Genomic DNA, 19,438 nt, shown 5'->3' with positions numbered 1-19,438 from the left:
TGTCACCTCACTCCATGTGTAGCTACAGGTAGCTATAAGCTATTAGGTTTTAGGCTGTCAGTGATATCTACATGAAAGTGTACAGTGGAATTAATAATAATGTTAAACATTTACTGAGCACTTACTATGTGCCAGGCCTTCTATTAAGCCCTTTGCATCACTGCCTTATTTAATCCTCACACGATGCTATTAGAAATGAACCACTCTTACCACCTTCTTAAAGAGGAGGAAATTGGACCTTTAAAACTGAAAACATTACTACCGTATGACCCAGCAATTCCACTCCTGGGTATTTATCCGAAAAAAATGAAAACACTAATTCAGAAAGATACATGCACCCCGATGTTCAGAGCAGCATTATTTATTATAGCCAAGATATAGAACCTAGGTGCCCATCAACAGATGAATGGATTAAGAAGATGTGGTGTATACAAACACACACACACACACACACACACACACACCCCTCCCTATATATACACAATGGAACATCACTCAGCCATAAAAATGAATGAAGTGTTGGAGGGTATTGTGCTAAGTGAAATAAAGAAAGACAAATACTGCATGATATCACTTATATGTGGAATCTAAAAAATAAAACTAGTGAATATAACAAAAAAAGAAATAGGCTCACAGATATAGAGAATAAAATAGTGGTTACCAGTGGGGAGAGGGAAGTGGGGAGGGGCAAGATAGGGGTAGGGGATTAAGAGGTACAAACTACTATGAATAAAATAAGTAAGCTACAAGGATAGATAGTACAACATAGGGAATATAGCCAATATCTTATAATAACTATAAATGGAGTATAACCTTTAAAAATTGTGAATCATTATGTTATACACCTAAAACTTATATAATATTGTACATCAACTATACCTCAGTTAAAATAATTTTTAGAAGTGCTTTTAAAAAGGTCATGTAATTTGCTGAAGATTCTAGTTAGTCAAGTGATGGGCCAGAATTTGAACCCAAGCCACCTGAATCCAGATCCTTAGCTCCCGACTCTAAGACCAGTAGAAAAGTTACGTCCCACTTCTCTCTCCTTCCTTTACCTCTCACCTCCTCCACACCAAAAAAATGTGAAAGTGCAAAGCAGCTCATCAAAATAATAGATCTGAAATCTGATTCAAACTCAGAAAAAAACCAAAAAAACAAAGGGGAATAAAGTAAATAAGAGAAGTGCTCTTAACCAAAATCTAGTTAATGTCCTCACTGGATTAGTCAACACTCCATCCCCTGCAGAAGCAAGACTGGCACAAACTTCTTTCTTATGTCCACATACTTTTGGTTAATCAACTTTGGAGTAACCTACCAAGTACTGATCCCAGTCACATCAGATGAGAGGGTTACAATATAGATATCTTCTTGTAGCCCTGTTACATGACACCATAAAATGTGCAAGACTTCTTTTTAAAAGCAAAAGAACTTTAAAACAAAACAACCCAGAAGAATAAAAGGGGACCAATTTGGCTTTTAAGCCCTGTACCTAGTAAATCCTGTCAGTTCAAAAATATATCTCTAATATAAGGAAATCAGTGAATGACACTGTTGGAAAGAATTGAACTTACTGTAAAGTACAAGGCTCATTTCCTATGGAAAATGCAATAATTTATTTCTTTAGTACAAGCTTTCCAGTAAAGAATGCCCTTGAACTGAATGCCTTGCTGTGACTGGCTGCACACTCTACCCAACAGAATATATATAAGCAAAAAGGAAACACGCTGTCTAGAAAAAAAATACACAATTTCCTTCTATTTCCTTTTCTAAGTAGAACAACTCTTCTTTGGGGAACAAATCGGGGTCTTATAACAATTAGCTACACAATATTTTCCATTCTCACAGCCAGTAAAAACTAGAAACCACGAGGGTCAATGAAGATGGCCCAATTATTCCCAGGAAGGCAAGGGATTTTGTGGTGGGTGCTTCACGTGGGCTTCTTATTCAGCACGAAGATCAGGTGCCTGGAATCCAGATATCCCGCAAATGAGCAAGAATCCATTGAGAAAATAAAAACATATAGATCCTTTAACTACTACATATTTTATTCCAGCTTGGCTGAAACATCGGCTGTGTGAGGATGAGTGGTGGAAAATAAAGGCATAAAGGGAGGTGGGTATAAACTGTGGGGACTTCGAAGAGCTAGGGAAGGTTGTAATCAATTCAGTGGCCAGCTGTGGATCCGTAGAAAGTTTCTAGGAAGAGCAGTGATGTGACTATACCCTATGCAGGTTAACTGGCAAACATAGGAGAGCCAAAGGTAGAAAAGGTGAAAGGTAGGAAGACCAGTTAAGAGGCAAGATATGGAACTTAAGAGTCCATCTATGGATAAGTGCCTGAAGGAAATGTGGTGGACATATACCGTGGAATATTACTCAGCCAGAGAAAAAAGGAAGTCCTGCCATTTGCATGGATGAAATTTGAGGACATTATGCTAAGTGAAATAAGTCAGACAAAGACAAATACTGTCTATCACTTAATATGTGGAATCTAAAAATACTAAATTTATAGAAACAGACAGTAGAATGGTGGTTGCCAGGGGCTTGGGGGGAGTGGGGGTGTGCGGAGGGAATGACGAAATATTGGTCAAAGGGTGCAAACTCCCAGTAATAAGGTAAGTTCTGGGGATCTAGCATGGTGATTACAGTTTACAATACAGTATTATATACCTGAAAGTTGCTAAGACAATAGATCTTAGATGTTCTCACCACAAAAAAAGAAATGGTAATTTGTGAGATGATGGAGGTGTTAACTAATGCCACTGTGGTAATCATTTTGCAATACATAAGTCAAATGAACACGCTGTATTCCTTAAACTTACACAAGGTTAGATGTCAATTACATCTCAATAAAGCTGGGTTGGGGGACAACTGATGGAAGCTGAGTGCTGATTAAATCTCACTGTATTTGCTTACAGTGCGTTTCATTTCATTTTAGCAACATTAATCTCATGACTTCAAAGAACTTACCTATTTCCTATTCTGTTGCCTATAAGAAAGTTTATATAGGTTTTTCTTATTGATGAGTTCAGTGGGATACAATGTCCTTTTAGTTCTGATGCTTAGAAAATGGCAGACCTATATTTGATATGTATGTCAATACCAATTTAGTCAACACTGTGCTCACTAGAGTATAATGGAGTAGCACTTTTTGACTTCTGACACTAGGTCAAAAAAGGCCTTGCTTGCAGCTTTCTCCTCATTTGGGAAAACACCCTCTCTGGGAGCCCCTGAGTGTATGTCAGAAGGCTGACTTCCCACCCTGAGACCACCATGTTAGAAAGGCCATGTGTGTGGGTGCTCCAGAGGACACCCCCAGATGCACGCAGACTTCAAGGCAATTCTGCAAAAGCACCAGACCTGTGAGTAAAGACGCCTCCAAATTCTACCCCAAGCATGAGAGGTAACCCCCAGCTGCTTGAGTCCTCCCAGCTGAGGCCCTAGACATCCTGAAGCAGAAACAAGCCTTTCTGTTGTGCCCTGTCCATATTCCTGACCCAAAGAATCCATGAGCTTTTTTTTTACATTATTAAGTTTTGGGGTGGTTGATGAAACAGTAATAGGTAACCAGAACCATATGTCTAACAAGAGAGGTAATAAACCCATTGGTTATGGAGCCCACACCTGGAATATGATACTTAGTTCTGGGTGACATATTACAAAAGACAAAAAAACAAGCATACTCAGAGGAGAATAGGAAGAATGTTCCTTCATGGGAAAAAGCTGAAAGGCTTAGAGATATTCAAACCAGAAAAGAGAACAAAGGGTATATGTTAATTGCCTTCAAATATCTGAAGAGCTATCACAAGTAAAAGTAATAACAATTACTCTGTATATTCCCAGGAGGGAGGCCTAGGAACAGTGAGCAGAAGTTACAGGGAGTCAGATGGAAGTGTTTTCTAATGTTCAGAGCTTTCCAGGAAAGAAGAGGCAGCCTTAAGAGGACGTGAATTTCCTAACATTAAAGGTAATCAAGCAGAGTCTAGATGATCACCACCCGGTGGGTTAGTTTGGAGAGAATTCATTTATTGACCAGAAGGTTGAATAAAATGCTCTTACTTTAAGGTTACACTGTAACACTGAGATGTTTTTAATCTAAAGATCATCCCCATTTCCTTGTGCTAAGAAATCTAATCCCAACACATGTTGAGCAGAGGGAAAAAAATACAAGATGAATAAATTGAATGAAAGGCAATACCAAAGTATAAATAGAAAGGGATGCAGAACTCTGGAGGAGAGAAGAATGGCAAACTAACAGGAAAATACAATCCAGCAGAGCAGCAAAGGCACTTCAGAAAAAGATGAAGCATGAAGATGGAACCATGGAAGAGAGAAAAGCAAGGCCAAAGATCCCATCATAGATGACCCAGGGTAGAGAGGATGCCTTCATCTTTCCCGAGAAATGGTTTTATTCGTTTTTAAGACTTTTCTCCTCGGTCAGTGGGAAAGACAGACCAGAAGAACATGGTAATGTAGCAGCATAAAGAACCAGGTTCAAGTGGTAAAATTAACAAAGCTCTTCAGTGATCAGTGAATTTCTGGCCTCAGAAAGATACAGGATCTGTGTGCCTATGGGGTCAGGTACACCTGCATGGAAGCCACCGGCAGTATGTAAGAATCACTACTAAGGGAAGCAAGAAAAATCAGTGCGTAAAACCTGGTTTCCTAACAAAGGCAACGTGAAAAGGAAAACACAAACCACCTAGAAAATGAGATATTTCCAAGGCCAAACCATCCCGGGAACAACAACAAAAAGAAATGAAAAGAAAGAGTTAAAAAGTTATCTCATACACATTTCATCTGAATTTTATCACCATTTGTAATCGACTTCCAATGTTTCATAATACCCTTTAACCTTAGTTACTCAACCCAGGGAACAAGTCATCTCATTGTTACCCCATTTGAAGGAAGAGTGGAGACTCTTTTCATGTTGATAAGAGATAGAAAAAGGAGACACTCCCAGGAAAGAAAAGTGTTTTGAGGAAACTCCTGGAGCCTGAGGGTAAGAGGTGGTGATAATATGCTGCTCGCCTTAACCCTTTCAAAGATGCATCAAACCAGAAGTTAGAAATTCATGTAATCGATAAAATAAAAGTCATTTATTAAAAAAAAAAAACAGAAATTTTTCAGTACTAAAAAAGAACAGAAATTTTATCTTACTACTCACCCATTTCCTAGGTCTGCCTCTTGGCCGTTTTTCTCCAGTGGCTTCTGCTTTCTGCAAAATGAAAAGGGAAGTCATATCGTTTCCTACCTGACATTTCTTATAAGTGCTGCACCAAGGGACACATTTCAAGTAAGAATGTTCTGGTTTGCAGATGAGGTATTAAGATTGCTTTAACAATCTCTTTCTCCTTGAAGGTTCATCTTCTCCATTTTTCATTGCATGATGCAAAGAGAGATCTATGCAACCCTCACCCTAATAGACTCCCCTGGAGTAATCTCTGAAATGCATGAAAATGTTTTTTAAAAGCCATTTTGCCCTTATTTCTATCTGTAATTAAAAAAAATTATCCCCACATATCCATAATTATGTAAAGTAGACTTTTAGAAAATTAATGTTTCTTAAATGATGATTTTTCTTTCCATATCACAACTAAAATTACCAAAATTAACATTGATATATTACTGTACAATTTACAAACCACTTCTACCCACATTGTTAGGCAAAAGCAAATCTAAATGTGAGTGAAAATATATAGGCTTCTAACTCAAAAAAACAAATATTAGCACATTTCTACATAGTTAATTTCCTATTCCTTGTCCCAAACAAACACCTGTCAATCAGTTCACCCAAAGCAGAGAGAGGAAAAAAAAAAGCTAGCAGAAATCATCAATGTTTTTCTCTGAGATGGAAACCAGGGATGTTAAAAATAATAATTAGGGCCTCCCTGGTGGCGCAGTGGTTGAGAGTCCGCCTGCCGATGCAGGGGATACGGGTTCGTGTCCCGGTCTGGGAGGATCCCATATGCCGCGGAGCGGCTGGGCCCGTGAGCCATGGCCGCTGAGCCTGCGCGTCCGGAGCCTGTGCTCCGCAACGGGAGAGGCCACAACAGTGAGAGGCCCGCGTACCGCAAAAAAAAAAAAAAAAAAAAAAAAAAAAATAATAATAATAATAATAATTAATAAACAATGTATATTATTAACAATTAACAATTCCACACTCAACACAAACCTGACATGAATATATTTCTAACTACCTTAACAGTTTGCTCATTGTTTTACTTCACAGATGATTTTTCTGGTATCACAGTTGGTTTTTTCCCTTTTGAGTAAAATTTTAATATTATAATTTCCCTGTGTTTATCACCCCTACTCCAATCCCCAAATACACCAACACACACATATCACATATACTTTCTATAAAAATACACGTTTATAGGGACTTCCCTGGTGGCGCAGTGGTTGAGAATCCGCCTGCCAATGCAGGGGACACAGGTTTGATCCCTGGGCTGGGAAGATCCCACATGCCGCAGAGCAACTAAGCCCGTGTGCCACAACTACTGAGCCCGTGTGCCACAGCTACTGAAGCCCACGCGCCTAGAGCCTCTGCTCTGCAACAAGAGAAGCCACTGCAATGAGAAGCCCACACACCACAACGAAGAGTAGCCCCCTCTCACTGGAACTAGAGAAAGCCTGCGCACAGCAACAAAGACCCAACACAGCCAAAAAAAAAAAAAAAAAGTTTATAATTTTCATTTTCAGAGTAAAGAAAACTTAGTACATCCTCTTCTGTGTATGAGAATCATCTCAAGGCTATATAAACACAAAAATACAGGTAACCTGAGCCAGGATAACTCGTTTTGCATTTTACTTTTGTTACCTGGGTTAGCAGCAAGTACTTGGTACAATGATACTAAAATTACCTATTATAACTGTCTACACTGCCAAAGACTCTCCTTTCTCCCTTCAATCTGGTAAAAATAGATGGAGATAGGTGATAGATTGATAGATACACAGAGAGATACAAAGATACAGGTACATAGACAAAATAAGATTTTTATGTCACAAGATTTCTCACCAAATATCTTCCTGACCTATCTAACAGGTTCCATGAATTAACCCAAACTTTGTATGATTATAATGTCAGTTCACATTTATTGAGCATTTAAAATACCCTAGGCACTGGGCTAAGTCATTCGCATGTGTTATTTTAATCTTTACAACAGCCGTCCATGTAAGGTAGCTGTTATTATTTCTCTTAGTTTGCAAACGAGCAATTAAGTCTTAGAAAGGCAAGCTGAATAACTCAGGTCACACACAAAGCTGGTAAATGGCAGGCCTGGGATTTGAACCCAGTTCTGTTGGACTCTAAAGCCAGGGCTCTCGCCGTCCTGACAACGCTACCTCCCTTTAGGTTCCATGCATTTGCTGCTATGAGGAGATATTTTAGTTAAGGAAAATTGTCACTAACTCAGCTCCACCTGAGAGTCAGATTTGGGCACTCTGAATCATAGTAGTAGGGGTTACTACTTTGAATGGCTCCACAAAGGAATCATTTCTTGTCAAGGGTTAGTGGTCCTGTCTTACCTTCGGTCATAAGGGCATGAGTTAAATTAAGTGAAAGCCAGGAGTGCCCAGTGAATCACACCCTCTTTCTGAGTGTTGTCTCAGGGAGAGAGGGAGATCTCAAAAGGAACACAGACTCCACTTTGGAAAGCTTAGATTCAAATCCCTGCTCTGCCATGTTAGCTTTATGACTTTGGGCAGGTCCCTGAAAACTTTAATTTGGTTTCAGGTGTGAAATGGAGATAACACCTCCGGTGAGGACTGAAGTGGCTGCCATAAATGAGGTGCTCAATAAATGTTCTTTCACTCCTAACCAGATGGAACTCTTAAAGGGAAAGTTTTCCTTTAAGTTAGTCCAATCTCATAGAAGGTTCAATCAATGCAAATATTCCATTACACCCATAGATCACCTTAAGAATGAAGCTTTTAAGAAGCCCTCTGGCTAGTACATCATGAGTTATATGAGTACAAAATTCCCTAATACAGAAGTAGTGTCTAATTTACCCTTTAGGAGCAACTGTAAGGTTGCACAGTTTACTCAGTAGTAAATTATACAAACATGGAAGATAGAAATCCTTTCTAATGGGCATGGGGATGGTAGGAGGGGTTGAGAGTAGGAGACTGCTGATCTTAAAAGCTAACAGCGCTACACCAGGCTTTTCTGTATGGTGGTTATGTTCCGGGGCCATGATGTGATCCGGGAGTATCTAAAGTCTGTTAAAAAGAGGGTTGGTTTCTAAGAGGGTTACACTGCATTTCAAAGTTAGAGAAAGAAAATCTCTCATAGAGAGAGAAAGCCCTGCAAACAAGAGGACTTAAAAACGAGCATCCCATTTACAAAAAGTCTATTCAAAAATAAAATTCGCACCATTAACTAAAGGGCAAAATATCACAATTATCACTTGGGCTTGTTAAAAGCAAACTTGCTCCTTGGTCTTGGGGCCAGTATTACATGTAAACTGAAACCCTATTCTGAGTCGACATCTAGAAGAAACACATTAGCTGTGCTGTGTGTCGTCGATCTGGGAGGTTTTCATTGTTCCTTAAAACCCACATTATTTAATCATTCTGATCAAACTTCACAAAAGCTGCAAAACCAGTTAGGATTTTCCTTTGTAAACCAGCATAGATCCAGGAATTTTACATATTGGAAAACACTGGCTTTAACTTTTTTCCCTGTGTTTAATGCTCTTCAGAATATTATTTTTCAATAGAAAACAAACAAAACATTTCGGGGGCTTGTTTTGTTTTTAATATGTTAACATATGCAATACTGTGTGAGTGTATATTTGGTTTTCCTCCGCCAGGGTGGAATTTGGTTCCACACTACAAACCCATGTATAATTCAGACAATAACTTATTCTGAGTACTTACTGCTTATCTCAGGGCGGGGGAGTAGGGAGAGAGGGTGGGAATTCTGCATTTGTAAGAACTGGATTTCAGACTATTATCAGCCCTGTTATACTAACGTTTGCAACGATCATATGTTAAAAGTGTTATTCCCTCCTGGCTTGTCTTCATTCTTATTTTCGCCTTTTAAAAAAAGTGTAAGTTCAGAACTGTGTATTTAATTTTATAAGATGCTTCAGAAGCAAGTTCATGAGGATTGGGGAGACTATTAAATGGGAAGCGTAATTCTATCTTTCTCTAAGAAGTTTTGGTACTCCAGGCTCTTAAATGTATTAGCACTAAAAAATTAATTAAAAAAGGAAATTCATCTAGCAAATAGAACTCTTGATCTTGGAAACAGTGCTTAGCATTAGTGTCTGGTGCATAAGGTGTGCTCACTACATATTTGTTGCATGAAGGAAGGAAGGAAAGAAAGAAACACTGGTGTTTATAGCACCTGTGTGTTTCCCTGTTGTTTCCCTCTCGCCTTTAGAATTCTACAGCTTGGTAGGGCTTTAGAAGACATTTCATCCAGCCCCTTCATTTAACAAATAAAAAAACTTCTGGATGTGCCATGATCTCCAAAATCATAGCCTTCTGGTTTATTTGGGGGCCAGAAGTCTGTGGGAATGTGTTGCAGTAGGCACATATTGCCAATCCCTTTATAAGCTTGTAGAGAACTGCCCTCTGAAGATTTCTCAAAATCTAACTTACAACCTACATTTCTGGTTACTGGAGAAAACATAATCTACCTTGTAGCAAATACTTTACAAGATATTTGACACCGCATAATAGTGGAAAGATCATAAGCTTTAGAATTAGATTTGAACTCAAGCCCAGGTACTCCCATTTACTGGAGCTGAACATTAGACATGTCACAGTTTACATCTCTGAATCACAGTTTTCTCATTTGTGAAATGAAGACCATAATGCCTACATAAAAGGATTAAAGGAGCTAATGTATATGGAAGGTAACCCTGACAAAAGCTATAGCATTTAGTAGGTAGTCAAATGTAATTTCTTAACTCCCTCCATATTTTAAAATGTTACCCTTAAAAGGAGTACCTCCCAATTTTGTAAGTTTCCAGTCAAAGTACTGAGTGATTTTCTGAGCATTATCTTATTTAAGTAGGGCAGCTATTACTTCCCCTGTTTAAATGGGCGATTAAGCAATCTGCCCATGTTCTTAAGTGGTGGAACTGAGACCCCATCTGATTTCAAGGCAATAAAGGGTCTGTTCTTCTGGGAGATAGTCCCATACAAAATGAAGTAGCCATGGGGAAATTTAAAAAAAAACTTCTAGGGTGGAAATCAAATGAGTAGTTAAAAGTAAAATATTTCCAAGTTTCCTATAAAGGCATAGACAAGAGCTGAGATTGGGAATCAAGTGCATCAGCTAATTCTGACTTTTGGGTCAAATTTAGATAGCTATTAATTTTTTGCTATTCTAAATGCTCACATCATCCTGTGATAATGCATAAAAACCAGAATGCCCCACTCCAAATCAATCAGTGCATCTGTATACACACACACACAAAAGAGCTAGAAAAATACTTGGGCTTAGTAGTACCTTGCTTTGTTTTCATGTATCTTTACATATATATGTATATATGACTAAGACCTGCTGACTTTAGAGCATATGGAGCCATCTAAAAACAGTGTAGAGTCACATTTTATTTCTTTTAGTAGCTCTTTCAAAAATATAAAGAGTGCACTGGCATCAAAATCAACTGGACTAATCAATCACATTAAATGTTAAGTAACTGTCACTTTACCTTTTTGCTAATCTAGTTCTATGGGTTTCCAAACTGTACATGCAACTATTTTTAGTCTTTAGAAGACATTACAAGTTTGCCATCACTACATACTTTCCAAAAAAGAAATAAAAGTGAATTCTATCATCCATTGTAGTTCATGCTCATTTTCCCCAAGGAAGTCCTTGTTGTCAACTCCCATGTCATTATTTACACATGCCTGTCTTCACCTATACAAACATGAAATTAAAGCCAAGGCCAAAATAACAGGAAAAGTTATTTTCAAAGTTTAGGATTCTCCTCTTTAACTGTTCCTCTCCCTCCTTTGTAATCAGAGAAATCAATAGCAATGATATGAGAGTTCATAAGGATGACCTTCCGAGCAAACTGCTCCCTCCATTATCCTGGAGAAAAAAAATGGCTGTGACTACTCCTTGCTAAATCACTTAGAAGATGCCATTCAGCATTGTTCAGTGGATTAAAGCAATATAGAATAATAAAGCAGCAGCCTAAAATGGAATCAGTTCTCCATTCACCTTTTTCTCCTGGTTGGCACTATAAAAATTCAGAGCTAAAAATCTCAGAATCTAGGATATAAAATTCATTGTTCCACCCTTGTGCCAAGCTATATGGTTCCAGAGCGAGCTCTGGAAACTGCAGAAAGTCAGCTAACAAGATAAGGTAGGTCTGAATGATTTAACTGACATAAAATGCTCTTCAGCATCCATCTAGTCTCAAAAAAGAACTGAAATGCAACAGAATACCAATCTGTTATGTTCTCTTGAGCAAAATGATCTGTTGAGACCTTGAGATAAAAATGAGCCAGAGTTGGAAGTGAGTCAAAGTAATGAGGGGCTTTCGATGAAAAAGTTCAGAAGAATAACTGGCAAAGAATGAGATCTCTGGGTTCCTTGAAGTAAAGTGATTTCAGAAAATAACTCAAATGTATTTGAATCTTCCATATTTGGATCATAATCTACAATGACTCAAAGGCATTGTGAGAGAGAATTTACTGATACATTAAGGCTCGGTCCTCTCTGGCAAAGTTAAGTGAAAAAAAAAAAAAAATGAGTCAACTGTTTAGGTAAGACAACCTAAAATACCAAGATAATGGAGACAACAATTGGGCTTTACGTAATTCCACCTGACTGGATTTATCTGTATCCTTAGATAGAGCCCTGAGTCCCAGTGGAAGTTACTTGTCCATAAAAACACAGAGGAACTCAAAATAACTCATATTAGTAACATAGAAGCCATAGGCTCGCATTGTATGACAACTGCCAACACCATCTTTCCCTGACTTACCTATAATGATGCCTTTGGTTCCTCTCTTCAGCTCGCCCTACTATATCCCGTAAAAAATCATGTCCTTGCTCAGCATCTATGTGCTAATATTTAACTGAAATGAGGAGGAAAACCCATTCTCTCATCCTAAAATATCTGTGCTTGGTGTTAGTAATCATTTGTGAAAAATCAACCACCTTCCTAGGAACATGATTAGAAAAGGAGCACAAATCTTCCTCTATAGTATCCAATTTGTATCAAGTCTTCTTTGTTTAGGCAAGCGGAAAATATAAATTAGGTGTCTGCCTGAACACATTATTTGAAGTATACTTTACCTAGATGGTATTTTCATTTTGTACTTTGCTCTCTATTTCTCTTCACTACAACCTAAAGTCAAAAGGAAGTTCAAGCAAATCTGTGATATTACGAAGTAGGGCTATCTCACACCTGAGATCTTTTTTATATGCAATTCTTCCTATTAAAATTTAATTCAATCTCAGAATTTTTTTTTTCCCTAAAAGTACCTGAATGACAATTGGCCTGACTTACAGATGAATTTGACTTGTGACCTTAAAAACTGGAGAATTAGTGAAAGAAACCCCTCCAGTGTTCTCTCATTAAACAGGCACAACAAAAACCCTAAACTAAACATAAAGGAGATTATATCCTTCTTCTCTCCAAACATGAGAAATGTGAAAATACAAAGTATTTCCATCCAGCACAAACAGGAGAGGAAAACAAAATAAAGCAAAAAGGAAATTAAGAGCCAACTGGTCACAGGTATACCTCAAACTAAGACATAAATAAAAGGGTCAAGACACACACACAGACACACACATACTCACACGAATAAATTATTTATTCAGGAAAACATTAACTTCTGATTTCTTTTATTAAGATAACAATATGAAACTGGTTCAGGGATGAATTTTGAGCACTCAGATTGGTGTTCTTAGGAATAACTAGAATTTCTACATAATGGTTATCCATGGGAATTTGTCATAACGGAATAGAAGCAAAGTGAAGAATAATTATCTTCTCTTCCAAAAGTTCCAGGCATAACAAATTATGTTTTTATAAGTGTTTGTTTTATATATTACACAAATCAATTTTATATTGAATATGACCTGAAATTAAAGTGATTGCTAATTTAGTAGTCCTTCACTTGGTCTTGCAACTTTCCTCATGCATTGTCAAGTGTCACACTGCTAATTTTCCAACAAGCAGTTTTGTTTTCAAATGCCCCAAGGCCAGTTACTGGGTCCAAACACAAACTTTGTAAGTAAAGAAACTCCAAGCAGCAAGAAATTTTAAACATACAACATCATCAGTATCCCAGTGTACACTGTATCTCCTCTAATTTTAGAGTTCTGTTCTCTTATATACTTACCAGGTTTTGTTATGTATGTTCCATTTTGGTGAGTCTCGGTTTGTAGGAGAATTCCCAATTTATTAATCATAGAAGACTTCTCATCTCTACTTTGGTCAGGCTAGCATGTTATGAACCATGTAACTTTTTCTAAAAAAGATTACTTTTCGAAGTCCTAACAAAAATATGTTTTGTTAGAATACAACATATGTTTAATAAACAAATATATGTTTGATAATTATGTTTACATAGGGTAGTAGCAAACTCAATAAATAGCGATTCGAAAGTGAAAATACCTTAAGTTTACACATGCCATGAACAATTCATCAGTGTCATTCTTTATTTTGCAAAGTGTTATCTTCTCCAGATGAAGCGTAATTTATAAGACTGAAGAAATATAACAGTCAGGTTCTGAGCAAAAATATGTATCCATTTTTATTAGAAAGGAGACTTTTATAACAGAATTGTGTGAAATAATTTTGTCTGGAAGAATGAAAGATTTCAGAGAAAACTTTCTTTCAGAAAAAGAAAGCCTACTTCTGTTTTGGAAGTTGTAATACTATGTGCATACACATGAAGAATTATCAGAAAGATGAATAGCCTAAGGGTCATTTATAAATGCCTATCACCAAAGTAACTAAAAATAAGTCAAACCTTACTTGGGAAGAGACCAACCTTTTGTTATTTTGCTTTAGGTGGTAAATTAGGCACAAGTCTCAACTTTCCTTTTGTCAATAAAGATTTTGCTAGTCAGTGGCAAACTTTCAAACTGAAGAGAAGGTGATGGAAGCACCTTTTTACTTGTTCAAAAAAAACAGTAATACAGTAAAATATGAGAGGTAATTCATTTTCGCTTTTTTTGTATTGAATTTTAAATAATTTATTTATGATGAGATTTACAGATTTCTTCCTTGGAGATGTTATGATGCATTTTTCAGAGCAATTACATCATAGTTTAAATGTTTGTCAGCTAGCTACCAAGATATTTCTTTGCCATTCCATTAGAGTAAAATTAAGATAGAATTAACTTAATGCAACAAAAAAAACCTATGTTAAATTGTCCCTCTTTTTAAATTGAATAAAGCAGGTAAAAAAACAAATAGTAAGTATTCATATTAGCAATATCAGATTACACAGGCACCTTTAACTGACAAGATAATTTAGAGCTACTTCAATGTTTAGTCATTAAATATGAGTACAATTAAATCTTCACTCTGAGAAGCAGTTATATTTAAATATATTAGAAATCTGCTCTTTCAACTCTGTTCAAGACTGTTAAAATAAAACAGAGAAGAACTCATAGTTGCTCCCTAAATAACTTTATATGTATCACTGGTTGCTATGGAAGTTTACAACACTGAAAACTATCAAATATAATATGGTTAGTGCTCACACTCACAGAGAAAACCACACAAAACATTAATCCTCGAAAGATGAGCATACAATCATTTTCAACAAATACTATACATGGTATACTCAAATCGACTGTAAAGATATATCAAAATTTACTTCTGAATTTTGAACCTTTGTTTTTAACGAGCATACAAACCCACAAACAAAATATAGAAACTTTTTTTCTGATTTATTTGTAAAGCTTAAAAAATGTGAATTTTATCTTCACCTTCCCTTCTCTGTCTACGCATTGATCCTGAGATATTTCTTCTTTGTTAGCTCAAATACCACCAAACATGAAGTTTTTAAACTGCAATTTAAAATTTATAAAGAAAAACACTGGAAGTTACACTTGGTTGGGTTCTATCCTGCCCAAAAATATACAATAAGTGAGTCAAATATTTGTTGAAAAAATTTCTCATTGTCCTATTCAGAACATTTCTCTATCATCTGAGGTGGAAAGGCTTTTGAGAGATTATGATATATTATATTGCAGGTTTATTGTAAACAAACAAGGTACTTTATCAGCACATTTAAAGTTGTAAAATTAGTAAAAATTTTTTTCCAGAATTCCATAATTGGATTTACTTCTAATTATCATCTATTTGGCAAAGTACTTAACTTTAATAGTGGGATTTGGTTTTCCAGTAATCATGTAAATAGGCACAAAGTAAATTAATCTTTATTATTTTTTAAGGAAATTGCAAACACTTCACCACCAGACAAAATCTATAGCTTTGATTTGTTTTTAACTATTTCACAACTGGTGCAAATCTTAATTGTTCATTCTCCACTCCCCCACCTCCCCCTCCTATCTCCGTTTTAAGTTTCTTATTATTTGGTGATTGTTTAAAAACAGCAGTGTAAGCATCCTCATGAACTTTTTATGCTAAGTATCTGCTTGAAAATCTCACCAATATTAAAGGTAGGAAGTGAGTCTTGGGTTACCCACTTGGGAGAAATCCTTAGGTGCGGATCTAGAACGGGAAAATTACAGGGAGGTTCCTCTGGGCGTTGAGAAAGTTGGGAGGACGTAAGAAATCTCACCTTTTGAGCTGCTTTGGAGGGACTCTTGTTTTTGCTGCCTTTGGGTCTTCCCCTTGGTCTCTTAGGAGAGGGCTCACCGGTTGGCTCCTAGTTTCGGGGGGAAAAAAAATGCTGCTGTGGCAAGAATGGCTGAAAGAAATTGACCCTGACTCTATAGTTGTATTTTCTGCCTGTGCTGCTCAACAGAACTGTTGGAACACATTCAGTTCGAGCATAAACGGATGATGATGGTACAGAGTTTACAGAAAGGGGAAATAACTATACTTGTAATCCAAGAATTCATAGAGGAAATTCTATTTCGCATATGAAAGCTAGATTCTATTTCAACCCGAAAAAGGTAACAAAGGCTGACTGTTCAAAGGTTGCTTGTTCTAGAAAGAAAGTTATACATTTTAAGGTGTAAAATATGCAAGGCTGTGTATTTGGCAACGCATAGAAATAATAAGCATTTTACACAAATACTACTCTCCACTATACCAGCATTTTAAACAACAGAAATATGAAGCTAACATCAGAAATATTTCAACAATCTCCCATATTGAAAAAGGTGGCTTTTGATCATTCTATATATCTATATTGTAGGTCAGTTATAATTCAATCAACACACTGAGTGAAATACTGGAGCAATTATCCAAGTTCTTCAACTTAAAATAACTCCATTCCTCCTAAAATTTCCAAATAATTATGGTAAATCTGTTGTGGGAGGCTTTGCTTGAATTATCTAGGTAATTGCTTCAATTCTTCACTGCCAATTGGAGATGTAGGAATGGTCTCCAGTCTAGATTTAAATGTCTTCTGATAAAAATAAATATTTCCTCCAAAACTTTCTTTTGAGAAAACCCTTATGGGGGTGTACCGAAGAAAACTAAAAGGGATGGGGGGTGGGTAGTGAGGAGGAATGGGAGTGTCTGGGAAGGAGAAATTGAAACTATCAATAGGTTTAGCAAAACTTTAAACGGCTTCTATGCCAAGTAGTAAATACTCGAGTGGTTAAGAGAATGCGATGATTAATATTCCAGATCCTAAATATTTATCCAGTGAATCATCAATTTACATCTCATTCAGATTCGGTTATTAAATGAGAATTAGCTTAAAATGCATAAAAGTCTTCAATGAAAATTCACATCCTATTTAGAGATTCTGAGGAAGGTTTCCTGCAAGCTTCTGTGGGACCACTAGCTCCAGTGGGCACATCCGGAGCAAACACATAGGAGACACATTTTTCTTTCTTTGTGAACTCTGGCTTAACTCAAAGGTAAAACCTCCAATCACCTCCAGACCCCACTGCAATTTCTTTTGGATTATTTTTTGGAGGTGGGGGGCAATTAGTAGAGTTAGAGTGAGCCGGGTGGCGTGTGGGAAACAAGAGCGGGGGGAAGGGCAGTGACTTCCTGGGAGGTGTAAAACAGGATCCTAACGCGATGTAAAGTGTCGCCCGGGCAGAGCGGGAAAACTCAGGGGCCTCTAGACTGGCTTGTTTCCTTTGATGATTTCAAAAAGGTACAGCAGTTTTTCTAAAACGCACTGGCAAGCAAACATTGTTCGCCTTCCCCACCTTGCTCTCGGGCAGCTTTGGGACTCTAGGATTATTTTCTAATAGGCCTATTTGCCATGAAGGAAGCGCTTTAAGGCTAAAGAACGAAGAAGTAGCTTTAAACCCCACGGAAGCGGAGTTTAAATGTTCTCAATAGACAAGTCCCGCTCCATCCTTGCCCGCGGAGGCTTGGAAATTGCTGCGAACAAAACCCCTCCACCCCGGGCGCTGCGCGCAGCTCCGCAAGCGCAGGCTACACGCTTAATTGGTTGCATCCGCAGACAAAACCCTCCACTCCGCGGGGTCCCGGGCGCCCCTCGATCGTCCCCTCCCAACCCCCAGCCACTCGCTCTGGAGAAGGACGTTTCAGGTCTGCAGCTCTGAGGCGCGGGACCCAAGGCAAAAGGGGGACTGGGCGCCTGGCGAGGAAGTGACCCTAGCTACCGTGCACCCTCTCGGACACTGCTTGCCACCGCGCCCTTGGCTGAACTACTTAATCCTGTCCCGTGGGGACCCAGGGTCTCCTGTAGCCAGCCCCTTTCCTGGGACACCTCAGCAGCGGCCGCCGCGCCGCATTTAAAGAGCCCTAAGAGAACCGGGCGGGCCCACGAGTTCTTTGTCGGGAGGGCGCGAGTCTCAGGCCACCGAGAACTTGGGGAGGGCGCCAAGGGGGCGGCTGCGGCGCGCCAGTACCCGGCCAGCGAGCAGCCCCGGTTGGCGGGAGAAAAAGCCTACGGCCCCCGAGGCTTCAGCCCCTCCAACCCTGACCCGCCAGAGTACCCCTAACCCCCGGGTCACTGCAAAGCGGCTCGGAAAGTGCCTGGCGAGCCCCGGCTTGTCGGACCCGGCCGCTTCCCGTCACCAGGAGACACCGCGCCACTCGGGCCGGGCACAATAGCGAAAGTCCGAAGACGCGCTTCGCCCGACCCCGCCTCCAGCCCGCACCCGGCAGCCCGCCCGCCGTGGCTCCCACCTCCCGGCCCGGAGGGGCGCGGGCGCCCGGGGCTCCGCCGCGCACTCGCGCCGGGACTCCGTGGCTCGCCCCCGCGGCGGCGTGCGGCGGGCGCGGCGGCCGCGGCGGCTGGATACCCGCGCTCGGGCGGCCGCGGGTCGCGGGGCCCTCGCGGAGGGAGCGGAGGTGGGCTGCTGCCCGCACCCCGCCCGCGTACTGACTTGCTGCTGCTTCCTGGGTCGGCCGCGTCCTCTCTTCTGAGGCGCCGGGGCGGCAGGTTGTCCCTGGGCTGAAGTGGACGGCTGCCCGGCGCCTTCACCGCGTGCGCTCATCCTGCCTCCCGCCGCCGCTACCGCTGCCGCCGCCGCTCCTACCGCCGCTGCAGCCGCTTCGCCTCTGCCGCCCCGAATCTGCCCAGCACCTTTCGGGAGACTGCGAGGTAGGGCTGGAGAACGAGGCGGGGTGGGCGAGAGCTGGCGTGCGGCGAGGGCTGCTGCTGCTTAGGCTGCCGCCGCTGCCACCATCAACACCGGACGTCCAGCGGCTGCCAACAAGAGAGAAGAGGGGAGGAGGAGGAGAGAAGGAGGCGCTGCTGGTGGCGGCGGCAGGGTGGGTGGGTGCCGGAGGTGGAGGTGACGGTGGAGGTAGCGAGAGGAGGCGGAGAGCGAAGGAGAAGGAAAAGAGGGTTTCAAGTTGGGAGGCTCCCCTCTCAGTTTGGGATCAGAAGTTGCGGTCACCGGGAGCACTTCGGAAGCGGCTTGGAAAGGGAAGAGACTTGGAGTGAATTGTGTCCCTTGAAACGTTAGGCGGGGAAAGAATTCCTCCTCCTCTTCCCCCTCGCTCCGCGCTCGCAGAGCAAGAAAGAGAAAGAGAGAAAACAAATAGCGCCTTGGGCAGTCGGAAAGCAGAGGGAGGATGGGGAGATTCTGCCGGGATCGGGTCGGGCACTGAGCGCGGGCAGGGGACGGAGCGGTGGGTGGCACCGCGCCTCCTCGGGTGGCGGGAGCGGGCGGCAGCGGCACCGGGGAGTCGGAGGGGGACGGGCTGATTGCTCTTGCGTCCTGCACCAAGCGCGCGCTGCCCGGGCTGGAAGTTTTCTGAGTTCCTGCCCCAGGATTCAAGCGGGATGAGAGTGTGTATGTGTGTATGTGTGTGTGTATGTGTGTGTGTGTATATGTGTGTGTGTGCGCGCGCGCGCTTGGGGAGGGG

General features: G+C 40.4%; 1 protein-coding gene across 2 annotated transcripts in view; it reads right to left on the bottom strand.

Annotated features, from left to right (window-relative positions):
• HMGA2 (high mobility group AT-hook 2) overlaps positions 1 to 18,561 on the bottom strand; it is a gene marked incomplete at both ends in the record, with an annotated part of 144,981 nt that extends 126,420 nt beyond the window's left edge. For both annotated transcript variants that reach the window (XM_079714753.1, XM_079714754.1), the window contains 3 exons: positions 5,167 to 5,217; positions 15,744 to 15,830; positions 18,451 to 18,561. In XM_079714753.1, the coding sequence (XP_079570879.1) occupies positions 5,167 to 5,217; positions 15,744 to 15,830; positions 18,451 to 18,561 (249 nt within the window). The remainder of the gene's footprint in view (positions 1 to 5,166; positions 5,218 to 15,743; positions 15,831 to 18,450) is intronic.
• Between the last annotated feature and the right edge of the window lie 877 nt (positions 18,562 to 19,438).

Source organism: Hyperoodon ampullatus, assembly GCF_949752795.1.
Source record: "Hyperoodon ampullatus genome assembly, chromosome: 11".
Lineage (NCBI taxonomy): Eukaryota > Metazoa > Chordata > Mammalia > Artiodactyla > Ziphiidae > Hyperoodon > Hyperoodon ampullatus.
Note: the sequence above shows the minus strand (reverse complement) of the source record. Positions and strands in the feature narration are given on the sequence as shown.